Raw genomic sequence first — 25,866 nt, 5'->3', positions numbered from 1 at the left:
GTTTTCCTCCCTCCACCTCCAACACCCCATCCAATAAGATGGCTGGGTTATTTGTAGTAAGAAGAATTCAAGGGCAAGAGCTTTTTTGGGTGAGAAAAGCTATATTCAGCTTCACGCCATGGTGCCGTGAGTGACAGAGCTGGGGCTCCAACCCTGGCAGGCAGGCTGGCTCCGGACCTCCTGCTCTTGACCATCACACTGTATTACCTCTCATGCAGAAGGAAATACACTTGCTTGGGCCATAACCCTGTTGCCAAAATGGAGGTAGATAAAAACCCAGTTTTATCCCATTTGATGCATCACCAAAATTTAGAAAAAAAAAAAAAGGGTCAATTAAATCCTAATTACTGCATTTTCCATCACTAAAAATAACATAGGGGAAAAGAACAGCGACCCAACTTTCAATTCTCCCAAGGCATCTGCCATCTTATGATAATTCACTTTATCACATTCAGGCAGAATGTGTATTTTGTTAGAAGTGAAGTTATATAATAATAACATCTCATAATGTCGTTCTGTAGGCAATGTTTGTTTAAAAGTGAAATTCCATAGGATGAAGCAAGGTAATAAAATAAAAAGGCAGAAAAAGCAACACAAGACCAGGGGCAATAAGAAACCAGCTTCCAAGAATATCAAGATCCAAAAAGAAATCCTATGTACTAAATAAAAAGGGCCTCTAGTTTATTAAACAAATTCCTCCCACACAGCAAAAGAAAAGAACCATATGGAATGGAGGAAAAAAGAATGCAATTTATTGCCAAAAAGGTGGATTTCCACCCTTAGTTTTCCACCAATAACTGAGTCATCTCAGTCAATCCCTTTACCTACACTAGCTATGAGTCTACTAAACAGTAAAATGGTTTTAAAGCTATCTCCTAGAGTGGCAGTACTTCTTCTGGTCAAGTTAATATGTGCAATTCATTATATGTTTATATCCCTTACCTACTCTTTCCTTCATCTGTCTAACACAGCTTTCTCAATCTCAGAATTATTGACATTTTGAATCAAATAATTATTTGTGGGGGGAAGGTGGGCTGTCCTATGTACTGCAGGATGTCAGATGCCACCAGATGCCAGGAGCACTGCAAACCAGCAATGGTGAAAATCAATAATGTCTCCAAACATGGCCAAACATCCCACTGAGGGGCAAAATCATCCTCAGTTGAGAACCACTGTTCTAATTTCTCAGCCACAGCTCCAAGTTGCTGGGGATACTGCAGTGAACAAGACTTAAAAGATGCCTATCTTCAGGGAACTTAAATTCCTATCCTAGAGTTGGGAGTAACAAGATTCATTTTTACCATAATCCTCATCTAAACCACAGTTAGTCACTATCAGTGGCAATACTGATGTAAGTATACATCCCTTTATCAATTAGGAATAACAACAGTGCACATAACAGTTTAAGAAAAAATTTAGAACAGTGGCTGAAAACATCTTCTTTACACAAAGCACTTGAAAATAGGTAATACATAACTATCACCCACAGATAAATTTTATATCATTAAAAAGTGGGACAACCAGACAACCCAGGCTACCTGATGGGAAACAACAGAAAGAATATACCACCACTACAACAGATTCTTTTTTTTTTTTTTTTTGAGATGGAGTCTTGCTCTGTCTCCTAGGCTGGAGTGCAGTGGCTCTATCTCGGCTCACTGCAAGCTCCGCCTCCCGGGTTCCCACCATTCTCCTGCCGCAGCCACCCGAGTAGCTGAGACTACAGGTGCCCACCACTGCGCCCGGCTAATTTTTTTTTTTTTTTTTTTGTATTTTTTAGTAGAGACGGGGTTTCACCATGTTAGCCAGGATAGTCTCAATCTCCTGACCTCGTGATCCGCCTGCCTTGGCCTCTCAAAGTGCTGAGATTACAGGCGTGAGCCACTGCGCCCAGCCTACAATGCATTCTTGAAACAAAGAAAATAAAACCTAACTCTAACAAAGCCCATTTGAAAAATCTTTATCTACAGGACACAGGATCGCTAATGAAACACGTTAAATGCTATCATGAAGATATAATCAAAAATGGCCCGGGTTCATCAACAAATAAATGCCAGTGGTGGAGGAAGGGAGGAAATGTAGAGATTAAAATAGCCTTAAAACCTATCAACCAAGTGAAATGTTGGCACAGTTTAAATCCTGCAGGATTTAAACGAAATATGAAAAGACTTTTTGAAGACAGTTGGTAAAAACTGAACATGGACTGAATGCTGGATATTAATTTTGTTGTGCATAATAATTATATTTTGATTGACTTTTTAAAAATGACTTTTTGAGATAAATACTGAAGTATTTATGGGTACAGTAATATGATGTTTCAGAAAATCTTTAAAGTAGTATCTTTAAAAAGTAGCAGGTAGATCCCAGCACATTTGGAGGCTGAGGTGGGTAGATCACCTCAGGAGAGGTGACCAGCCTGGCCAACATAGCGAAACCCTGTCTCTACTAAAAATACCAAAAAATTAGCCAGACATGGTGGCAAGTGCCTGTAATCTCAGCTACTCAGGAGGCTGAGGCAGGAGAATTGCTGGAACCCAGGAGGTGGAGGTTGCAGTGAGCCAAGATCGTGCCATCGCACTCCAGCCCGGGCCAACAGCAAGACTCTGTCTCAAAAAAAAAAAAAAAAAAAAACAGTGGCAGGTAGGAAGATTAATGAATTAAGAAGGATGGAATGTTGACAACTCAAGAAGCAGGATAATAGAGCCATGAGGGTTCATTACACTAAACTCTCATCTTATGTATCTGAAATTTTTCATAATTTTTTAAAAATACAAAATACGTCATATAAGTTGATTCAAATGTATCCACTGGAACCCAAATAACTTTTACCTGAAAAACAACCCAATGTATGGTTAAAAAGAACTGGTCCTGAGGCCAGGTATGGTGGCTCACATCTGTAATCCCTGGACTTTGGGAGGCCAAGGGAGGCAGATCACTTGAGGTCAGGAGTTCAAGAACAGCCTGGTCAACATGGCGAAACCCCATCTCTACTAAAATTACAAAAATTAGCCAGGTGTGGTGGTGCAAGCCTGTAATCCCAGCTACTCAGGAGGCTGAGACACGAGAATTGCTTGAACCTGGGAGGCAGAGGTTGCAGTGAGCCAAGATCGTGCCACTGCACTCCAGCATGGGCAAAAAGAGTGAGACTTCATCTTAAAAAAAAAAAAAAAAAAGAACTGGTCCTAGGCCATTCATTTGCCATGGAAAATCTAAGTCTCCAACAGAACCACAGCATATAAAAATTACAGTTGTGATCTTTTTTCATTCTTTTTTTTAACTGTCTATATACTTGTTCTTCATCTAACCCTGAGCTTATCATTAAGTTCCTTTCTTAAAAAAAAAAAGGACACTAACTCATAAAAAAATGCTACCCTCTAACTCTAGTCCTAAATATTTTCTATTATAAATAGAAAACAACTTTATCTTAAAACCTTACCAAGTAAACTTCTTTTCAAAGAGCTTTGCATTGACATGCTGTCATAAGCCTTTAAGTTCAAATCATTTAAACTTTAAAAAATCATTTCAGCATACAATATAAAGACACAATGAATTCAATAAATAGCCTTCATTCAATCATCAGCCTCAACAAGTTGTTTCATAATGTTTAATTCCTAAAATGTACATCCACAAGAAACATCTATTTCAAAACCCAAGTCTATGTCAATTTCTGTTCTGTTGCAATTGACTTAATTACTGATGTGCATCTACTAGTTACCTTTCTTTCTGGGACACTGAGACACCTGATAAAGTTTCCCTTTTTAAAATAAGGCTTAATTTAACTATTGATATTTATGTACACAATTGGCATCTGTTTTATGTTACAGATCCAAATAGTCCATTCTTCTTTCTTGCTACTGAGAGGAGCTTACCTCAAGTACTGTTTCAGGGCACTTGTTATTGTCTTCACTTCCCAATCTGCAGAATTCTCCAGGTCCACCTCATTGCATGTTTTTACATCTAGTGAGCAAGCAAACAAGAAAAAAATAATTAAAACCTTGATCATCAAAGGTTCTCTTGTCTAGCTCACAAAGCTTCCATTTTTAAATGAGCAAACCACAATCCTGCGGTTTCCTAGGAAAACATTATATATACAATTTCTCTAAAATACTATAAGCTATGTTCTATGACTAGACACTTGTGGCACTTCAGAAAATCTGTAGTAGAGATCAAAGCAAAAAATAAGAGATGGGTTGGGAGTAAGGAAGAATTAGACATAGTATATTATTTCAACATCTACAATGTAATTCATGTATAGCTATTATCATCATCGTCGTTAACAGTATCACTCAGTAGCCTTGGCTTATAGCAAGTGGCACTTTCAGTTGTGTGCATATGGTTTGAGGTGTTTTAGGTGGCACTGTTGCCCTCATACTGTGTATTGATAGAGGCAGGAGACAGCCAACTAAGTAGGGTAGAGTCCCCAGAGAACCTCCGACCCGCCCAGGTCATTGTGCACATGAGGCTTGCCTAAACATGCCCACGGTGAAAATTTCGGTCTTTTAACACATGCTCAGTAAGGGAAATAAATCAATGTGGAGTGGCTCAGACTAAGGGCCCACATGTGCACTGGGGGAACAGGGTGGAGCTACTGGGAATTCCTGCCTTATGCAAAGGAGGAGCCAGACCTCTTCGACTCATGTGTGGTGGCCTTGCGTTCAATATGAGAGGTGGGAGCCCGCTGGTGGGACCCCCTCTCTTTGCTGAGCACTCCCCTTTAGCTTAATAAGTTCCACTCTCCTCACCCTTCACTGTGTCCGCATGTCTAATTTTTCCTGGTGATGACACAAAAACCCGGATTTAGCTGAACGAAGGAGCAAAAAAATCCTGCATCATCATGACACAGAAAACCAAGGGTGGCACCGTGAATGGCAAAATGACTATCAGAATGGCAACAAACTGGTGAAAGGATGATAAAGTTGGTCTCAGATTTTCAGGATTTCTGTTCATTCGATTATCTTTCTGAAATTAATATATGATCAACCAAAACAGAAAATGACTACACAGAGACTTAAAAAGTCATTTACAGTTAACCTTTCACATTAACACTATAATATATATACTCATCCGGGAAATATTTATTGGAAGCCTCTGTGCAACACTCCAGACATTCATTCTAACTTAAACTAGTTTTCTTTATCCAAATAGCACGTAATGATGTATTTCTCACAAACATCCTTTCAAATGGTAAGTCAGTTAATAGGGTTGCTTCTTTATAAAGTAAAAGAAGAAAATTCAAAAAGGCTAGTAAGTTCTAAAGAAAAGGTATATGGCACCAAGAAAAAAAAAAAAGGAGATGGGAGAGTCAGTAAATTGAGGAAAGGAAAGCATCAATCCTGGTAGAAATAAAATGAAAGGATGGCAGGAAAGGCAAACCCCTAAGGAGTATGGTGGCATCTTTGACTTTTAGAACTCTGGGATGGTACACTCAGGTGTGTCATGGCGGCAGGGAGGAGTGCAGCATGGGTATCACAAAGCTGGGCTTACATGCCTCTAACAACCTGGCCCAGCCATACCACCACAAGCGAGTTCCAAACCTATCTGAACATCAAATCTTCATCTGCACAATGGAGATAATGTAAATGCTCTCACAGAATGATTGAGAGCATCAAGGCAAATGAAGAATGTATACAGATTTCCATAAATAATTAAATGTAGCAGGTTACTGCCACTGCTGAGTCACGAAAAAGTACAAGCAAGCAGTGATGGTACCTACCCAAAGGAAGGAGGCAGGAAATGGGTTATGACGAATGATATTGAGCCATCGTTATCAATTTGCCTGGTTTTCTACACGCCTACTATGCAAAGGAGAAAATAAGAGATTCATGGAAAAGACTATTTCTCCCTCACTCCACGATGATGCCTTAAAGACCAAAAAAACCTCGTTGTTTCAGGGTTTTTTTCCTCCCTTATACTGTGTTTGTCTTCATAGAGAAGGAAACATCTTGTTAGCATTTCCTTTTTATAAACACTAAGAAGAAAAACCTGTCAAAAAGGGACCACCACATTAAGTCACGCATGCCACTTAAAAAGTTTTAGGCTTGGGATGATGAAGGATGGATGACAACTCAATGTTGGGCTGAAACTTTCTGAAGATAAAGTAAAACAGGAAGTGATGGTTATTTCACAGGCATAGCATCATACATATGAGGTCAATTACTCAAAGGTCTGAAGACTTTTAAAGCACTTCAACATTTCTTGATTACAGCAACTGACAGCAATACGCAATAAACTACAACAATGGCAATTGACACTGATTACATTTTGATCAGTTCCTACAATTCAGAACTCATTTGTTACTGAGCTTGTCAGACAAGCCACAGATACATTCAAGAAATCAAATTAAGCACCCTGATTAAAGGTGCAATCCTTTATAACTAGGACTAAATAATTCTGTTCTAAAGGCTTTGCCAACCAATTACTTCGGTAACTGAATATTCTCTCTCATTAAATCAATCATTTAGATCTCATTTTAACATACAAGTCAGATAATATTTTCAATCAACTTGCTACCAGCAAACCACCTTTTTAAAATCCAAGAGGCTTCTAAAGGAAATCTTTTATTTCCAGCTTTCTACCAAATTATGATTCCGTATTTTGAGAATCATATTCTTTCTATGGAAAAATAAGCCATCATTCTAAATTCATGGAATAAAAAGCAGCTGTCACATCAGAAGCAAATGACTACACAGTGTCTATGTTACTAATTCTCTCTTAAATTTTCACTGTTTTCAAATAGCTCAATCATCCCTAGCAGTCCTTTACAATCAGTGAATGCACTGGGACTAGGCAGAATTTAATAATTATTTGGGATTCAAATGTGAAAATACATTTGGAGGGTTCATTCAGAATATACGTTCTACCATAAGAAAGATAAAAACAATTTGCTTCCTTTCTGACCAGGGAAGGACACTTCATGGGTTTGTTAAAAATCTAAACTAAGAAGCACAGATAAAAAGAGTTGACTTTTTATTTGGGTGAATGTTTCACACTTACGTAACCACTGGTCATTTTTTTGAAACTGAGAATCTGCAGTCCAACCTAAATGCAAAGTGCAATTTTATGCAGCTGCTAGCACCCTACTCAACACTGACTTAGGTCCAATTTTAAAGTACTTGAAAAAGCACAGTGAATGGATGAATTCTGAAAATATGTTTTATAATTTTCAGCTACGTTAGTTCACTTTTTTCCCCAATCTATGCGACAAAGCTGTCCTACAAAGGAAACAAAGTAATGGTTTTCAAGTAAAACTCTTCTCATTTCTTGTTTTCTGTGGTTTTATATGTGAAAATAAAGTCATCCAGCCCTTCTTGCAAATCAGATTTAGAATTAACCACTGAGCTCACCAGACCACACAAGCTACTACCACATTTTCTCACAATTTCCTCTTCTTCTGCTCTAATGTTTTAAACTAAAGTAGGGAAGAAGGAAGAATGCGTAACAATTCTACCTCGTATCAGTTCTAATCTACCATGAACTACTGTAATTGATGTTTTACATTCTCACTCCATTTACTAAAAAACCATGACTCACCTAAAGACAACTCATCTGATATTTCTCCCTGCCTTTCCCAAATGTGCGAAGTTTCTGCTGTATAAAAACAATAACAACTTCTACCAAATCTGTGCGCCCTGTCTTAGAGGCTGCAAAGGGGAAGAAAAAGGCAGGTGTCTGCTCAGATGGGCATGTTCTTTCAGCAACTTAAGAAACTTGGTCCAGGGAAAGGCTCAGAGGCTGCTGGAAATCCAGCAGATAGTTGCCTTAGGCTCCCAGAGGGGAAGACAACTAAGAATACCCTCTCATCACCGGGTAGAGGAAGGCAGCTGCCTGCTCCTTTACCTGGCCTCGAGGAAAATAACTGCCTCTCTATTTAGACAGTTTTCTATGGTCAATGTCATTGCTATTTCACGCCAGCTGGAAGTTAGGGGAGAAGGAAAGAAGGGGGAGAGAATAAAGAGGATAAGGAGGGAAGAAAGGGGCAGGAGAAGGACGACGGAAGATGATAATGGAAAGAAACATTTTTCTCTATTTTAATATGAAATATGAAGTGAAAAACACACCAGAAAAAAAGAGACAAGTGAAAAAACATGCAAGAGATTAAGCATATACCCTTCTAGAAATCATTATAAACTTTTACATGAGTATTTAAAGAAGACTTCAAACACTTTAACAAACAATACAAAGTACTTTGTGTAAAAATGGCAATAAAAAATTCTAAAGTAAATAATTAGCTCTCAAGAACTACAGAGAATTGGATAAATGGCAGCTCTCCTCAAAAAATAGTACATGGCTTAGGACTGTTTCTCAAATACTTAAAAATTAAATTATTTCCCATTTCTACAAAGACAATGCATTACAAACAAAATGTTCCTTGAAAAAATTCAAATTTGAAATAAACCTATTACCTGCCGGAATAATAATAAACACTAATTGCCTTAAAAAAGCAAAGTTAAAAATCTGGCAGACCCACACAATTTTTTCCTCTTCAGGATATACATGTAACCCTTTAACAACGCAGCAAAATGCGAAGAGTTGGAGAAAAATACCCCTAAGATTATGTAGACGTGACTATTCAAAACTCTAAAACCCTTTTTTTGGAAGAGGCATTAAATTATTTCCATTTGAACACTCAGTGTTCAATATGAAGGGAAAAAACACACCAGAAAAGAGAGACAAGTCCACTCAATCAGGATAAAAGAAATAAGGAAACATTGAATTGATTAGGAAATAGCAAATAAATATCTTTTGTCAAGGGCTAAGGTTTGTATTGGTAGCATAAGGTAATAAGAAAACGGTATTAACGCTAATGAAAATCCGAAGTTTTTGACTGATAATCTTAAATTCACACTAGGAATTATCTATAGATTACTCAAAACAAATGTATATTGTGTAACCCTCTTAAATGAATGGCTTAATGAGGAGGTAACAAGTCAGTATCTGTTTCACATCAATTCTCTAACTTTCCTCTGTTTGCAGAATGGTATTACTGAAAACATAAGCATTTCCCTTGCCAGCAATATGTGTGAGGTTGTGTCACACTCATGTCCTGGGCTTTTCTACTCTGAGGCTCATGAAAAGTAAAAACAGTTTTCCAGGTCATGAATTTTTTGAGGGTTTAGATATTTAAAAACACCTTGTAAGTTAAGGACTGGCTTGGGACATTTCCCATGAGCAGAGCAAACTACCACACTGAGTTGAGCAATGCTGTACACGTAGAATTTTATGAGATGACCAACAAATTTTGAGACAGCTTAGCACTTCAAGGTGACCACAGAAAAACCCTTGTTCAAACTTTCCTTGAACAGGAACAAGATGATAATAAAAATAATGCCAGGTCCTTAGGACCAATTTACCAGCAAAATGTGCCTTTCAGTCCACATTTCCCATTCTGTTATCAATATACTCTTCCAGTTCTAATCATCATAACACCATCTTGGAAATGAAAGAAGTGTTTCTAATTTTAAAATTAAGTAAAAGCAGATGCTGTAGTCCCATTAAATTCTTCCAGCTGCTACTGAACCACTGGCAACCTGAGTCTATTTAATTTGGAGACCACTATTGGTAAAAAGGAAAATCTGACTGCCAAAATTGCACACCCAAGTTAAACCAGAGAGGCAGAAAATGAAAACAGCTTATGGAAGCGAATGTATTCTAATAAGGCTCTCCAACTGATGACAGGCAATTTCTCCTGTGGTTAATAGCTTACAAAAGATTGTTGCTTATTAAATCCTTAATTCAAATATAGGCAAACAAGCAATCCTATCCGTAGCATGACAGTTGATTTTATTCAACTTGGCTCATGCTTCCTAAAAATGACTCTTTGCTATAATGTTTTAAAATGCAGACAGGTTGGAATGCATTCACAGCACACCTGAGGGCATTGTTAATACTGATTAATTAAAGTAAGGTATCAAATAAATTAATATGTAGCAAGATCATAATGACAGATTGGTTTGATACACAGGCCCTCTAGCCTGATGAGTTATCATCACTCTTCAAGAGGCAGCCTGTTTTGGGGTGGGGGAGAAGTGGAGTGTCTTACAGGTGGAAATGAACTGACAGCAGTGTGTAATGTAAAAGCGCTTTGTCATTCACATAATGTCTGGGGTAATGAAATGAATTCACTTTCTGGCTTCCTCTAGTCTGCGATGCCAAAGAACACTGTGTTATCAGCACAGATGGAGCATGCATGGTTCTGGAGGAGAGCCTGGTGTGAACTACAAACAAGCCACTGTGAATACCAATGAATCCCTGAGAATCAGACCCTTGCTGTCAAATGACAGTTTTGGAAGCTCCATAAAAATGAGCGAGTCCCAGTGGTCTTGTCCAACCAAATGTACTGTCACAATTCTGGACAGGCTATTTGGAAGCCACGCAAATCATAGAGGCCTGACTGCCACTTCCCTGTGAGAAGCAAGCACAGGAAGATAGTCAACCAGGGGGTGCATTCTTTTTTCATTTCTTAATAAGAGGTAATAGACAATCTATGCTGACGCAAATACTAATCTACTTCTGTGGGTCAATTGTCTCTGTTCAGCAGAAAACTCCTGTAGAAAGTAGAGGAATGGAATGACAAGTATTCTCTACATTACTATGAAATATTAAGCTGTGAAGTCAATGAACATACACAAATAACACATGGAAAAATGATTAGAAAAGAGGCATACCCATTAACATACTCAGAAGTCTCTGGACCTTTGAACTCACCCCCACAACTCTGTACAATCCTTGGTCATTTATACCTATGGGAAGAAACAAACTATTAGCAAAATAGAAGACTATCATATTTTAAAAGCCATCAAACAGTTGCATTCAAAATCTTTGCTAACTAACATTAGCAGCATTCCTGTTAACTATAAAAATAACCTTTGGAAAAAGCAAGTGTTTAACAACTTGTTTTACTAGCTTTTCATCTGTAAGTTGTGGTTAAAAAAATAATCTCAGCAAACAATGTTCCATGTGGACAAAAATGAAATGCCTCAATGTTAATAAGTTAGTTAAGTATCATGGATACATTGAAATGAATACCAATCCTATTTGTAAAGATGCACTAAAACTTTTATGTTTACTGTATTTACTTGTTTACATTTTTTTTCAAAAGTTTTAGCCTTTTAAAAATATGGTGATGATTAGTACACAGAAAGAAATCATTGTTTGGATGATTCTTGAAAACCATGGAAATTCATTCAAAACTAAAGCAAAACTGTAATTTTTTTTTGAAGTTGTTACACGTCCTGTCCAGTGAGGAGCTGTGAAACTTCAAATCAATATCACCACAAAGTATACTGCAAAATGAACCAAATCAATGCATCCTCTCTCTCTACAGAAATCTGAAAACGAATTCTCCCTGAGAACGAGACATATAAAAGAAAATGTACTGTCAAACATAATTTGGTATGCTGAACAAATATTCTTATCATTTGGATTCTGATCTGAACAAATCAATGATGAAAAGACATTTTTTATGCAATTAGCAAACTGAGTGACATTAAGGGTAAGAAAATCTCCATTTGTTTAAAGTTGCATCCCGAAAGGGGTGAAAGTAACCTTACATTTGCTTTAAGAGGGAAAAAGGGATAGACGAAACAACTGTAGCAAAATCTTGATAATTACTGAATCTGGATGAGAATATGGGAATTCATTGTACCAATCTCTCTACTTTTTTATGCTTGAAAATTTTCATAATAATGACTTCCAAAAAATGTGACTTATATTTACTTCTCAAACAAGTTGCAGCTTTCTGGCTGTGTGTTTATTTTCTCCGCTACGAATGTTAAAGGTAACAAGAACACAACTGGCTGACAGGCAGATGATGCCTCTAATCTCCAAAGTTTCCAAAACAAAATAACAAAACAAAAGGCCCTGGAATTTGCCCACGAGGGTTTACTTTTTCACCTCCCTGCTCGGAGTGATGAAAAGAATACTAGTCAGAGTCTAAAGAATTAGATTCAAGTCAGTTCAGGCACTCATGAGGAAAAGAGGAAACCTCTCGGAGTCTCTATGCTGTATCTGAGATCAAAGACTGCATCCTATACCCTATGTTATGCTGGGAGGGAAATGAGATGATACTAACACGTGTCCTACAGATTGTAACTCACAGCGCACACACAAAAGCATTCATTCTTCCTTGTCAAGTTTTGTTCTTTTTCTCTTTGCCTTTTTAAAAATTATAGTTACATATACTATTTTTTTTAACTTTTAAGTTCAGGGGTGCATGTACAGGTTTGTTACATAGATAATAAATCTATGTCATGGCATTTGTTGTACAGACTATTTCATCACCCAGGTACTAAGCCTAGTGCTCATTAATTCTTCTTCCTGATCCCCTCCCTCTTCCCACCCTCCACCCTCCACCCTCCCATAGGCCCCAGTATGTGTTGTTCTCCTCTATTATGTCCATGAGTTCTCATCATTTAGCTCCCACTTATAACTGAGAACATGCAGTGTTTGGTTTTCTTTTCCTGCATTACTTTGCTAAGGATAATGGCCTCCAGTTCCATCCACGTCCCAGCAAAGGACATGATCCTCATTCCTTTTTAGGGCTGCATAGTAGTCCGTGGTACAGTATGTACCACATTTTGTTTCTTTTGGAGATAGAGTTTCACTCTTGTTGCCCAGGCTGGAGTATAATAGAGCAATCTCGGCTCACTGCAACCTCCACCTCCCAGGTTCAAGTGATTCTCCTGTCTCAGCCTCTGAAGTAGCTGGGATTACAGGCATGCTCCACCACGCCCAGCTAATTTTGTATTTTTAGTAGAGACAGGGTTTCACCATGTTGGTCAGGCTCGTCTCGAACTTCTGACCTCAGGTGGTCTGCCTGCCTCCGCCTCCCAAAGTGCTGGGATTACAGGCATGAGCCAATACGCCTGACCCCACATTTTCTTTAACCAGTCTATCACTGATGGGCATTTAGGCTGATTCCATGTCTTTGCTATTGTGAGTAGGGCTGCAATGAATATACATGTGCATGTGTGTGTATAATAGGACGATTTATATTACTGGGTATATACCCAAAGGAATATAAATCCTCTTTGCTTTTTATTCCTTATTTTTTAAGTTTTGCAAATGTCCTATTTTTCCTTCTGTTATAGGCTGAATTGTATCCCCCTAAATTCATCTGTTGACATCCTAATCCTCAGTACTTCCAAATGTGACTGTATTTAGAAATAAGGTCTTGAAAAAAAAGTAATTAAATTAAAATGAGGTCACCAGGGTGGACACAAATCCACCATGACTGGAGGCCTTGTAAGAAGAGATGAGGACACAGACATATACAGAGGGGGACCATGAGAAGACACAGGGGGAAGACAGCCATCCCCATGCCAGAGAGAGGCCTCAGAAGAAATCAACCCTGCTGATAGCTTAATATTGGACTTGTAGCCCCCAGAATTGTGAGAAAATTGATTTCTATTGTTTATTCAGCAGCCCCCGTCCCCAACCTTTTTGGCACCAGGGCCCGGTTTCGTGGAAGACAATTTTTCCACCGACTGGGGTGGGGGGATGGTTTCAGAATGATTCAAGTGCATTACATTTATTATTAGATTCTCATATGGAGCACACAACCTAGATCGCTCACATGTGCAGTTCACTATAGGGTTTGCACTCCTATCACAATCTAATGTCGCCACTGATCTGACAGGAGGCGGAGCTCAGGCCATAAGGCTCGCCCACTGCTCACCAGCTGTGAGGCCTGGTTCCAATAGGCCATGGTCTGGGGATTGGGGACCCCTGGTTTAAGTCACCCAGCCTGTGATACTTTATTATGGCAGCCGAAGCAAGCTAATAATTACTCTCTATCTCATTAGAGCTTAAAGAACCAGAAGAGTAAAGGCTAGCCCTTAGTCTACCTAAGTCTTCTCAGAACGCTAAGGAGTCACAGCAGCAGAGACACACCTTCCTGAGGGGGAGCACTCAGCGACTACAAGGGAGAAGTAGGCCGCACAGCCCTGCCAGGAGTTGGAAAAAAGAAAAGAAAGTTGCCAAAAAACACAAAAATCAGAGACCTTTTGAGCCTGATACAGGAAAAAAGACTGAGCCTCATTCCTTCCTTCTTTTTGGAAGCCAGAAGGGCATGTCCAGATAGTTTAAAATACCAGAGGGTTTCAGTACTACTCTAGTTAAGAAACCTTAAAAAGTTTGACCTCAATGGTAGAAGCCAAAAGAGCAAATCATACTCTGCATTCAAGCAAACATGCCTCTGTGAAAAGGGCCTGAATTATATGGAGAGATGAAATAAGAATGTCACTTCGGCAATAATAATCACTCTGTGCCGGTAATTACTATCAAATAATTGATCAAGTTCAAATTCATCAACCTGAGAGAAGTAGAGTTAATTGCTAATGCATACTGAGAGGTGCAAGGGGGAATTAAAGCTACTCAACACAGTTTCTACATTTTTAAATGAAATTTAAATAAACCTTGCACAAAAAGCAGCTTGGAAATAGCACGTAAAATACATACACTCAAGTCTTGTTCGATTTTCTATTTCTTGCTACACTGTTCTCAAAGGCTCTGAACTAAATGAGAGCTGGAACATACTTTTTATCTATGAACACATATATGTTCATATAAAAGGCATCAAATACATTTCAAGGATATAAACCAACCAATATGCCAAGGCATATTAGTGAGTTTATCATGTCCTTTCCAGCTTCTTTTCCAAATTTCCCTGTCAACCAAAGGGATCACTATTTCTGATCAACAAGTATTAGAAATTTGAAATCTTTGACTTCTTCCCTGTCACTTTCCAAATGCAACAAGTCAACGTCCACTCTTTCTTCAAACTTCAGACTAATTTCTGCCTCTTCAACACAGTCCTGAATTTCATGCACACACATTTATTATGGAATCCCTAAAAAGAAACACACAACTATAATCCATTCTGAACACTGTCTTCTATATTTTCAAACCACTATTATTATCTAATGTCCCCTGGATCCCCATTTAAGGGCAAGCCTTCAGATCCAGCCCACATCCTCTAGCCTTAACAAGTATGTAAGGCACACACACACACACATCCACGACGGGCCTCACCTCATCCTCCTATAGGGACTGCAGTGTATTCAACTTAATCACAACAGACGGCTCGACCATCACCCACAAATAACCAAGTTCATTGCATCCTCTGCGGCTACATGCAGGCTGAAGTCTCCCCAGCAGGAATGCTCTTCCCCTTCTCCTCACAGATTTATTCAACTGTCATATATTTATTCATCAGATATGTGCCAGGTGCTATTCTGGTTGCCCAAGATTCGACAGTGAGTAAAATTCCCATCTAAACCTTCAAAACCGGATAAAAATCCCCTTTTTGACACCGGCCCACAGTGATACTCCCTTCTTCTAAGCATAACTCATAATTGGTTCCTTTTAATTTAACACTTGATTACATTTAAAATTTTTTTATTTTTAAGGCAGGGTCTCATTCTGTCATCCAGGGTGGAATGCAGTGGTGTGTAACAGCTCCCTGCAGCCTTGGCCTCCTTGGATCAAGCTATCCTCCCATGTCAGCCCCTCGACTAGCTGGGACCACAAGCACATACTACCACACTTGGCTGAATTTATTTTTTTGTAGAGAGCAGGTCTCACTATGTTGCCTGGGCTGGTCTCAAATTCGTGGCTCAAGTGGTCCTACCGCCTCAGGGCATCCCAAAGTGCTGGGATTACAGGCAAGAGCCACTGCACCCACCAGGGTACATCTTAAAACAAGTCCACAATCTTAGTCGCAATTCCCAAAATCAAAAGTGTTAACGGATAGAGGAGTGGCATCACCAAGATGGTGGCATAGAAAGTAACCTGCTCATATCCCCATATGACAGTAAGAATTCTGCATCCATCCACCATCAAAGTCTCTCTGAGGGCATCTCAGGATTCAGGTAAAAGTTTGTGAAACCTTGGTGGAGCCCAAGACCTGGGAGGGTCGCTTTGAGAGTGCAGACCAACATCCAGGTGGCTGATGTGCCACCAGCTTGCTCCTAGATTCAAGCTTGACAATGATCCAGTCCTCCAAGGGACTTGGCTACAGCCCTGTTTGGCCTTGAGCCTGCAGCTGAAACTATCTGCCAAGGGGTCCAAAAGGAATCTTGCACATTGATGCTTTGGCAAAAAGGTTCATCTGCATACTAACAGTGGTTTCAGCAGTGAACCTGAGACGTGCCCTGTGGCTTGGCTCCAGGGCCCCTCAGCCAAGGTCCCAGCTCAGAGCTGCTTGCACATGGACCCAGAGGGAGACTCACCCATGTCTTGCAGCCTGGGAGCCAGAGCCTTCCAGATGGGCTTGCCAACCTCTGCCCCACAACAGATCCTAAGGGGACCCAGGCTCAGCTCCCGCCCCTCCCACTGCAATCAGGGAACAATCTTGTGTTGAGACCTACTAGGAGACATACACCCAAAGAGCCTGGCTCTCCAGCCTCTGCCCCAGAGCAGATCCCAAGAGGGCCTCATCTCAACTCCAGCCCATTCTGCTATAGTCAGAAATTCATCCCACCATGCAGAGACCTGCTGGGAGACACATCCTAGAACAGTCTTCGGGACTCAGGTCTTGGCCAGTATTCCCACACAGTCCCAGTACCTTTTTGGGGTCTTCCCCAGGTCCATCTGGGGCAGAAAGCCACATCAACTTCTGAGTCCTGAAGAGACTCGTGGCAAGCCTGGGCTTAGAGCATCCTCTAGTGCTGAGACAGCTGCAGTGGTCACAGGCTCAGGAAACCCAAGAGTCAGTCAGCTTAGAATCCTGGAAGGCCCTCTGAAGAACAGGCACAAAGCCAGACTGGGTAGATGAAAATAAATAGCTAATCCCTCAATGCACAGACACTGTCACACACACCTACAAGCATCAAGAGCATTCAGGGACTGGCACAGTGGCAAGTGCCTGTAATCCCAGCTACTTGGGAGGCTGAGGGAGAAGGACTGCTTGAGCGTAGGAGTTCAAGGCCATAGTGTGCTATGACTGCACCAGTGAATAGTCTCTGCACTCCATCCTAGGCAACATAGCAAAACCTTGTCCCTAAAAAAATAAACAACTTTTAAAAGAACATTCAGGGAAATATGACCTCATCTAACAGGCAATATAAGGCACCACAGACCAACCCTAAAGTGATGAAGATGTGCGATCTCTCTAAGAAATTTAAAGAAGATGAGCTTCCTTCTCAATAAACTTCAAGAATATAGAGAGAATCAATTCAGAAATTTATTGGGGAAATTTAACAGAGAGATTGAAATAATTTTTAAAATCAAAAAGAAATCCTGAAGCTGAGAAAGTATAAATGCATGACCTGAAATCAGGTTAAGTATTTTTTCCACTCTGAATGTTCATATTTCACATGTTAAAAGTAATTTCCACACCAAACCTGCCTGGAGATGTAATATTCTATTCAGTGTATGTCCCATATTACCTTTTTATTGTTTTTTCCATTTTTTTATCTCCAACTTTTAAGTTCAGAGGTACATGTGCAGGATGTGCAGGTTACATAGGTAAACGTGTGCCATAGTGGTTTGCTGCACACTCAGGTATTAAGCCCAGCATCCATTAGCTATTCTTCCTGAGCCTCTCCCTTCTTCCCTCTCCCCTGCCCTCTGACAGGTCCCAGTGTGTGTTGTTCCCCCCATGTGTCCCTGTGTTATTATTTAGCTCCCACTTGTAAGTGAAAACATGAGATATTTGGTTTTCTGTTTCTACATTACTTTGCTAAGAAAAATGGGCTCCAGCTCCATCCATGTCCCTGCAAAGGACATGATCTCATTCCTTTTTATGGCTGCATAGTATTCCATGGTATATTAAATGTACTGCATTTTCTTTATCCAGTCTATCATTGATGGGCATTTGGGTTGATTCCATGTCTTTGCTATTGTGAAAAGTAATGCAGTGAACATACGCATGCATGTGTCTTTATAATAAAACAATTTACTTTCCTTTGGGTGTATACCCAGTAATGGAATTGCTGGGTCAAATGGTATTTCTGCCTCTAGGTCTTTAAGGAATCGCCACTGTCTTTCACAATGGCTGAACTAATTTACACTCCCATCGACAGTGTGTTCCTTTTTCTCCACAATCTCACCAGCATCTGTTTTTTGACTTTTTAATAATAGCCATTCTGACCGGCTTGAGATGGTATCTCATTATGGTTTTGACTTGCATTTCTCTAATGATTAATGATGTTGCACTTTTTTTTCCTATGTTTGTTGGCCACATGTATGTCTTCTCTTGAGAAGTGTTTGTTCATGTCCTTTGCCCACTTTTCAGTAAGGTTGTTTTTCTCATGTAATTTTAAGTTCCTTATAGATTCTGGATATTACACCTTTGTCAGATGGATATATTGCAAAAATTTTCTCCCATTCTGTAGGGTGTCTGTTTGCTCTGGTGATAGTTTCTTTTGCTGTGCAAAAGCTCTTTAGTTTAGTAAGATCCCATTTGTCAATTTTTGCTTTTGTTGCAATTGCTTTTGGCATCTTCATCATGAAATCTTTGCCTGTTCCTATGTTCTGAATGATCTATTATCTTTTTTAATTAAAAAGGTCTAAATTCCAAAACACACCAAGCCTCGGAATTTTCAGATGAAGAATCATGAACCTGTATTCCACCTTTTCTCCAAACGCAGAGATATTACCTAGAAAGATACTTGGTCAACCTTGGTTTTTGCTTTTAATAGCTTTTATGGTGCCTTGTATAGAGTAGTTGGGCACAGAATAGGTATAGCTAGGTTGATCTGACTTGAAATTGATATAGAACTATAAATATAGGCTTGGGCCAAAATGGACATCACGATTCAGAACTGAAAAATTTAAGTTAAAATATCCAAATTATTGTGATTTTTCAGGATATAAATGTTCAGTGATGATATTGATATATTTTCTAACTTTTAACAAAAATTTATAACCTGGTCAATGTGTTTACAGGCCCAAAGTTTTTTTTTTTTCTCTTAATAAATTAGATTGAGATTGGTTCTGATAGTTAGCAAAGAACAGGTAAGCTTATCTCCACTATAGTGATGAGCAGCTGATGACAGCTGTCTCTGGGCAAAATGGATAAGGTAAAATCAAATGTGTCTTACTTCCTACCAACTGTCTCCTCCAATCTCCCACAACACTGTCATAGAGCACTACTCACATCACCTACATCTTCCTTGAGGAGAGGGTCAAACAGTGGGAAGTAGTCAAGTTTCATCATCATCTCTGCTCAACTGTTTCCCTCTCAAACCCAAATGGTGTTACCAGAGCCAGAGACCTGATCCAGAAAACACCTGCATGGAACTACTGAGCACTAGTGGGCATCCACTGGTCCCTGTAGGTGGGCTGGAGAAGCAAGACAGAAAATAAGATGTTCTGGGATAGTTAAAAAATCAGATGCAAAAGGAAAATAAAACTTAAGAGGGCTGATAAATGCAGGTAAACAAGAGAGGTAAAGGCTAGAGTGGCTACAACTGGCAGATAAATGTGATTATTTGAAAACAAAAAGTAGCATTAGAATAAAGGAAGCAGAAGAGAAAAGACAGGTAATTTTTAAAAATAGAAATGGTAAGCAGGGAGAAGAATACAAAATAAAAGGGAGGAAAAACTGGAAATAAATGAGAAGATAGGCTAGAAATTACATAACATTTAATTTCCTGTTAATTTCACAGGAATTGTTGAGTACTTATATTTTAGGCAGTGAGGTGGAATCAAGTGAAGACACAGGGTAAAATTAAAGAGACAATTATAATTAAAAGAGAGTAACTTGAAACTAAATAGGCCAAGAAGTTCTTTCTTATCTTTTCAGCTTCAGGTGCAGTTTTTATACCTGACAGCTCTATATTCTTAATACCTCAACTTGTCCTTAGCCTATGGTATACATTTAACGAATGAATTGAAAAATAAATGAACAATTAATATATCGATGATTAATCAGTAAAGGAAATACGGAAATAAAATATAAGACAGAAAAAGATATAACAACAAAGGAGAAGGGCTCAAAGCGAAAGATAAACACTTTTGATGGTAACAGGCATGAAATGATTAAAAAGGATTTTGCAGCCGTATGATTCTACAGAAATACATTCTCAAATTCCATGGTTCTGTAAACTAACATTGAGCTCTCATCTAGTAACCAGCAGATTGCCTGGCATGGAATGAGATGCTTCATCAATATTTGTGGAGAGACTGAATCATTTATTTGCACTCGTGTGTGTTGACAACAGGGGTAAAAGGTCATTAATGTTCATACTGGCATTCACAGGATTTACATCAAAAGTCTAACATTTCATTATTAATGAGGCACATGTGCATATATATATATACACACATGTGTATGCACAAATACAAATATAGGTTTGCATATCCCTCTAGCACTGTAAAGACAGTATCTCTATGGGTTATACAACAAACAAACATGCTTTTATGCACATAAAAATATTAATCATTATTTTAGATGCCTTATATGTATATATTTTCCTATATAATTACTAACATTAGCTAATCTTGAAATATTCTTGAAAATGAAGGAAAAACGTACTCTTCATGAAATAATTAGAAAAACTTGTGAGGAAATACCTAGCAATCTGGCTAAGAATGATGTATTATGAAGGTAATATTAAGAAAAGCAAGAAGAGACTCATGAATATTGTTTCGGATCATAGGTGGATTACAAAAATGTGATAATGTGTTCCTTACATATATTTATAACTAGTCCTCAGTAAGCACTAATGTTTAAATGTCTGTTTAAGTATAGTAAACACTTTCTAGGCTATCTGCTGCACTGGGTTACATAAAAATAAACAGGTTCATACACAAAGATACTCTTCCAAGATACTCAGCAATTCATAACATTATAACATTCTGTCAAAAATGTGTGTTTATATTAAAATGGTTTTAAATATAAGCAGACAGAAGAATGATACTCTCTACTCCATCAAAGGGACATATTCACCATCATAAATTTAAGATACGGTATTTACATAATTCTAAAGCTTTGGGAGAAGAATGCATTATTTGTAACACTTACAGTGCATTAAATACTGCCAAGCAGCAGGTAAGGGATAATTCCTAAGCATTGAGGCAGCAGATAAAGTAGAGCTGTACAAAGATGAGATTCAACATAATATTGAATAACATTTTAAACTTTCTGGACCTTGGTACCTCCATTTAAATAAAAAACAAATATATCTTGGAAATACAGATGTGTTAAGGTTACAAGATATAAATTATTACAAGTTAAGGTTACCAACATCCTGAAAGCTTCCAACTCTGCCACCTTCTAGCTATGTGACCTAGCAAGTTATTCAACCTCTCTGTGCTCAGCTTCTTCACCTGAAAATGGAGTTAATGATGGGAACTGGGTTGCTGTGAACATTAAAGGAGATAATGTTTATAAAGCAAGTGCCTGAGCTTCACACATACCAAGCAATCATTAAAAGCTTTAATTGTAGGCCGGGCGCGGTGGCTCACACTTGTAATCCCAGCACTTTGGGAGGCCGAGGCGGGCGGATTACGAGGTCAGGAGATCGAGACCACGGTGAAACCCCGTCTCTACTAAAAAATACAAAAAATTAGCCGGGCGTGGTGGCGGGCGCCTGTAGTCCCAGCTACTCGGAGAGGCTGAGGCAGGAGAATGGCGTGAACCCGGGAGGCGGAGCTTGCAGTGAGCCGAGATGGTGCCACTGCACTCCAGCCTGGGCGACAGAGCGAGACTCCATCTCAAAAAAAAAAAAAAAAAAAAAAGCTTTAATTGTAGTATAAAACTCAAAATTAATTGCAAAATAGCCAGGCACGATACATATAAATGCCCTAACCAAGTCCTTTAATCTATAAGCCCATTTTCATAAAATAAAGCACATGCTGGGAAGAGAGTCAAAATTTATTTAACAAGAATGACTCATGGAAAATATACAATTCCTACTCACCAATAACATTTGTAAGTTCTTCCCCAGATGATAATTATTTGAACAGCTGATAGAAAAACATTACAGACAGCTATTATTTGCCACCAACTAATCTGTTTTTCCCTTTCCTATAAGTCTTGCTTTCACTGGCATGTTCGCCTTCACCTATTCTTTGTGTAAACGCATTTCTGTATTGTGATGATTAGCCTCCCCACCAGCAGGCACTTTTAGGAAAGGTCTTAGGATCTCATTCCCACAGTCTTCCCACTCCCAAACAAACTAGGGACTCAACACAGAAACAAGACAGTTTGGCACGTGAGGGTGGCTGTGCCCACTGGGGTTGTCTGTCAAATCCACTCACTATTGTCCCATCCCAGGAGAAAGGTGGGAAATATTTTAAAAAGTGCAAAGCAAATACCCACTTCTGGGTCTAAACCCGTACTTTTGGAAGTACTGACAATTTTAGGCTTCTAAAGATACATCTAAGGCTTGATGCTAAGTCTCATCCTTTCGAATCCAAGTCTCAAATATGAAAGGTAGAAAGTTTACTAGCTGTAACCTCTGTCTTACGGTCAAAATGGACTGTATACTACAGGTGGCTGGCCTCGTTTTCAGTTTCTAGGCAACACAAGAGAAAACATTTTAGCTTCAGACCAGATGCCCTAGACTTGTTGCTATTCTTTCTACCCAAGCTACTGGCAAAGTGCCGAGACAGGGCCTAGAGGAAAGCGGCGGAGTAACTGGAGTTTCCAATTTCAATAGTAACCTTTGGGGCCCCACACTCTCCCAGAGGTCTCCCTATCCCAGTATCTAATACAGGCACTGGCTGTGACTCACTCAATGTGCCCTTCAGTTTTTCCTCACAGCATGAACCTTGGCAAAAGGAGTATTTCACAGCCTCTGGGCCTTCCCGTAGGATCAAGCTCCCCCATCACCACTAAGTTGCACTGTCCACCAACTCTTCCTCTCACCCTGTTTCTGCTGCCATAGGATAATTCTGACTTAGAGCCAGGAGACTAGGCTCCAAACCCCAGCTTTGCCTAGTTGCGTGACCTGTGACAGCTTTACCCTACCTTGTTCTGGCCTCTGATACCACATGTGCAACTGAGCCTATTAATATATATCTGCTCAACTACCGAGTTTTATGGAGACTGTGTGAGAGAGTGTGATATACTCCAAAAACATAAAACGCAATACGTTAAAATTTTTAATATATTGTCATATGCAGATTCTGTATTGACATTTTGTCTGCTATGAAGAGACCTCCCGAGGTGTTGCAACAATCCTCAGCAAAGACAGTGCATCTTTCTCAGCCCAAGGATGCACCTTCAGAATCCATGAAGCAGTTGTTACAGAAAAAAGGCAGATGTAACTTTAGAATGGCTTAATCCTGAATCTAGATGAACACTTCCAGATTTACTTAAATCTTCCCTCCCAACTTCCCTTTCCTACAGTACTCTCAAACTTTAAAACTTTGTTCTTTAACAGCTTGTCTTCTGTTTTTCTTTCCTTCATCTCTCCAACATCCTCAAAAAAAAGGTCAGACTATAGTGTCTCCATCTCCTCATGCTCACTGTGGTTAAGAGCGTGGGTATTTAAAACACAGTCTTGGAAGCAAGTTGTAGTATACTGCTCTCTAAGTCTGAGACTTAGACGAATCAAATCACGTTTCTTCACTTCAGGGGCTCATGCAAATGGGGATAATACCACCTGTCTCATATGGTTCTTGTGAGAAGAATAACACCTAAGAAAAAAACAAGTACAACCTCGCTATTATTTAGTTTGACTTCCCAACCACTAAACCCAATGGCTGTTTCTTATTCCTCCACCAACCTGATCTTTCTAGAGTATTTGACACAGCTGACTTCTTCCTTCTTGGAATCTCCCCTCTTATGGATTCCCTTCCAACCATCCTTCTTCCTTCTCCTCCTGTCCCTCTGGTCTTATGTCTCCATTATTCTTCTTCCTCTCATCATCAAAATAGAGGCATTCACAAAGATTCTGTCCTTTTCTCCACTATCGTCTTGACTTACACTCTCAAAACCTTACCTCTCTAAAAATAATTCCTGCCATCTCTCCTCTTGCTTTCATTCTATTTCTTATAACATGCCACTTGCATTCAGAATATCCAAAACCAGTCTCTATCCCTCCCAAACCTACCGCTCATCTTGCATTCTGCCTTGGCTAAAGGTCTCATCCACCTTGTCTGGGAAGCTTAGAGTCCATTTTCGCTTTCCCCTCTCCCTGACTTCCAATAACCAGCAGGTCATCAGATTCTGTTGGTCTGCGAAGTCTCTCTTCCTATCCATCCCTTCTTTCCATTGCAAATACTCTAGTTTAACCCTCCATCATTTCTTACCTGAATTACTCCCCAAATTCAAGCAACCACCCTGCCTGCCATCTTACCCCCATTCTATTCCCACCAATTCTATTCTCTGTCAAAGATCTCAAGACACACTCCCATCCAAATCTGTCAATCGCTCACCACAGCCTACAGAAAGAGCTAAGGCAAACGATGCAGCACAGCACCTGGGATCTGCCACTCTCTGGATACAACTGCTCACAAAGCAACTCCCCACATCATACCACCCACCACTACCAACACCACCCCAGCATGGTGGGAGCACCCTCTGTTCCAGTATCTACCCTCTGGAGCAAAGAGCAGGGTTGCTTGCAGCCTTAGCAAATAGAGATGGTGTCTCCTAGAGCAAAAGGCTTGCTTGCTGGCCATTATAAAAGATCTGAGTTTCCTGCATTCAGAGTTTTTCCTCCTATAACACAACCAACTGTATCATCCACAAGTATCACCTGGCCATCTCTGCAGTGCCCTGAGGAATCAGGGCTCAGGGAATGAGCACAAAATGCACTACTCTAGCTACTGACAGTAATAAACGGTCCAGTGTCAAAGATCCAGGAGTCTTGTGTCTTCTACTAGTATCCGTGGAACTACGCAGGATAACTGGTTAACATGAAAGTAGAGTAAAATCTGTCTTGAAGTTAGATTGAAGTTCATCTTTAAGAACAGGAACCATATTTCTAATATTTTTTTCTGTAATACCTTCCCTGTAAGAAATACCCCAAAATTACGACTAAAATCCATCTAACATGTGTGTGCCCAGGCATAGGTAAGTATTAAAGTAAGCTGGAAAGGATCTTCCAGCTCATCTCTAATGTAGCTCAGGTTTAAGTACTAGCAAAATTTTACTACGATAAATCAGAAAACAGACTCAAACTCAAGGCAAAAGTGGGCCGTTGCTTTTTGCAAGATTCCTTTTCATTCCCCTGCTGCAGAGATGGAAAACATCAGAGAAGGCCTAATGTTGTGTCTCGCTGCTGCCCTCTGCCTCTCCACCTCAGAGCAGCTGCAGTAGCAGGTACTAAATCCCAGGAGGAAGAATGCCTGTTTTTGGTTTTCAGGGTGTTTTGTAGTGTTTGTCTGGCTTCTGAGGAAAAGCTTGAGATAATCTGAAAACCGTAGTGTTCTTTCTGAGCCTCTGGCTATTTTACTGCTCGGGATATTTTAATGCTCAAACGTCCACAAATCGCTGAAGAGGAGGAGGTTAAAAGCCAAACCAGTTAATTTTGCTGTTTTTTCTAAGAGCCACATAAAATTAACAGATAAAGTGAATTTGGGTGATTTATTTCCCAATGTAAATCGCTATTTTTTAAAAAAAATAGAAAGTTCTTCAATCTCCTAGAGCCTTAAATCAATAATGACACTACTTAATTATAACTGGCCTCAATGACTAGATTTATCTCTAAATAAGCAACTCACACTTACTGGGCATTCAACATGTGCCAATGTCCTAAGCATTCTCTTTTAGTTCTCACAACAACCCCATGAAGGAGATCTGATCCTTATCCCATTTCACAGATGATAAAAAAAGACACAGAGAGGTTACATGGCAGAGTTAATACGGAGTAAAACTGAGATTACTATCAAGATAGTCCTTTTGGGCTAATGTTCTTCACCACTATGCTAACAGTGTACCATAAAATGTCACAGACTTCATCAGAATGC

At 39.5% G+C, this 25,866-nt stretch overlaps 1 protein-coding gene across 11 annotated transcripts in view; it reads right to left on the bottom strand.

Moving 5' to 3' along the window:
* The window catches only part of ARHGAP10 (Rho GTPase activating protein 10), a 364,968-nt gene that overhangs the window by 132,310 nt on the left and 206,792 nt on the right, over positions 1-25,866 (bottom strand). For all 11 annotated transcript variants that reach the window (XM_055276077.2, XM_055276078.2, XM_055276075.2 and 8 more), the window contains 2 exons: positions 10,665-10,739; positions 3,870-3,957 (listed from right to left, as the gene is read on the bottom strand). In XM_055276077.2, coding sequence (XP_055132052.1) covers positions 3,870-3,957; positions 10,665-10,739 — 163 coding nt within the window. The remainder of the gene's footprint in view (positions 1-3,869; positions 3,958-10,664; positions 10,740-25,866) is intronic.

The sequence above is a fragment of the Symphalangus syndactylus genome, chromosome 4, assembly GCF_028878055.3.
Source record: "Symphalangus syndactylus isolate Jambi chromosome 4, NHGRI_mSymSyn1-v2.1_pri, whole genome shotgun sequence".
Classification (NCBI taxonomy): domain Eukaryota; kingdom Metazoa; phylum Chordata; class Mammalia; order Primates; family Hylobatidae; genus Symphalangus; species Symphalangus syndactylus.
This window is presented reverse-complemented; position numbering and strand designations above follow the sequence as displayed.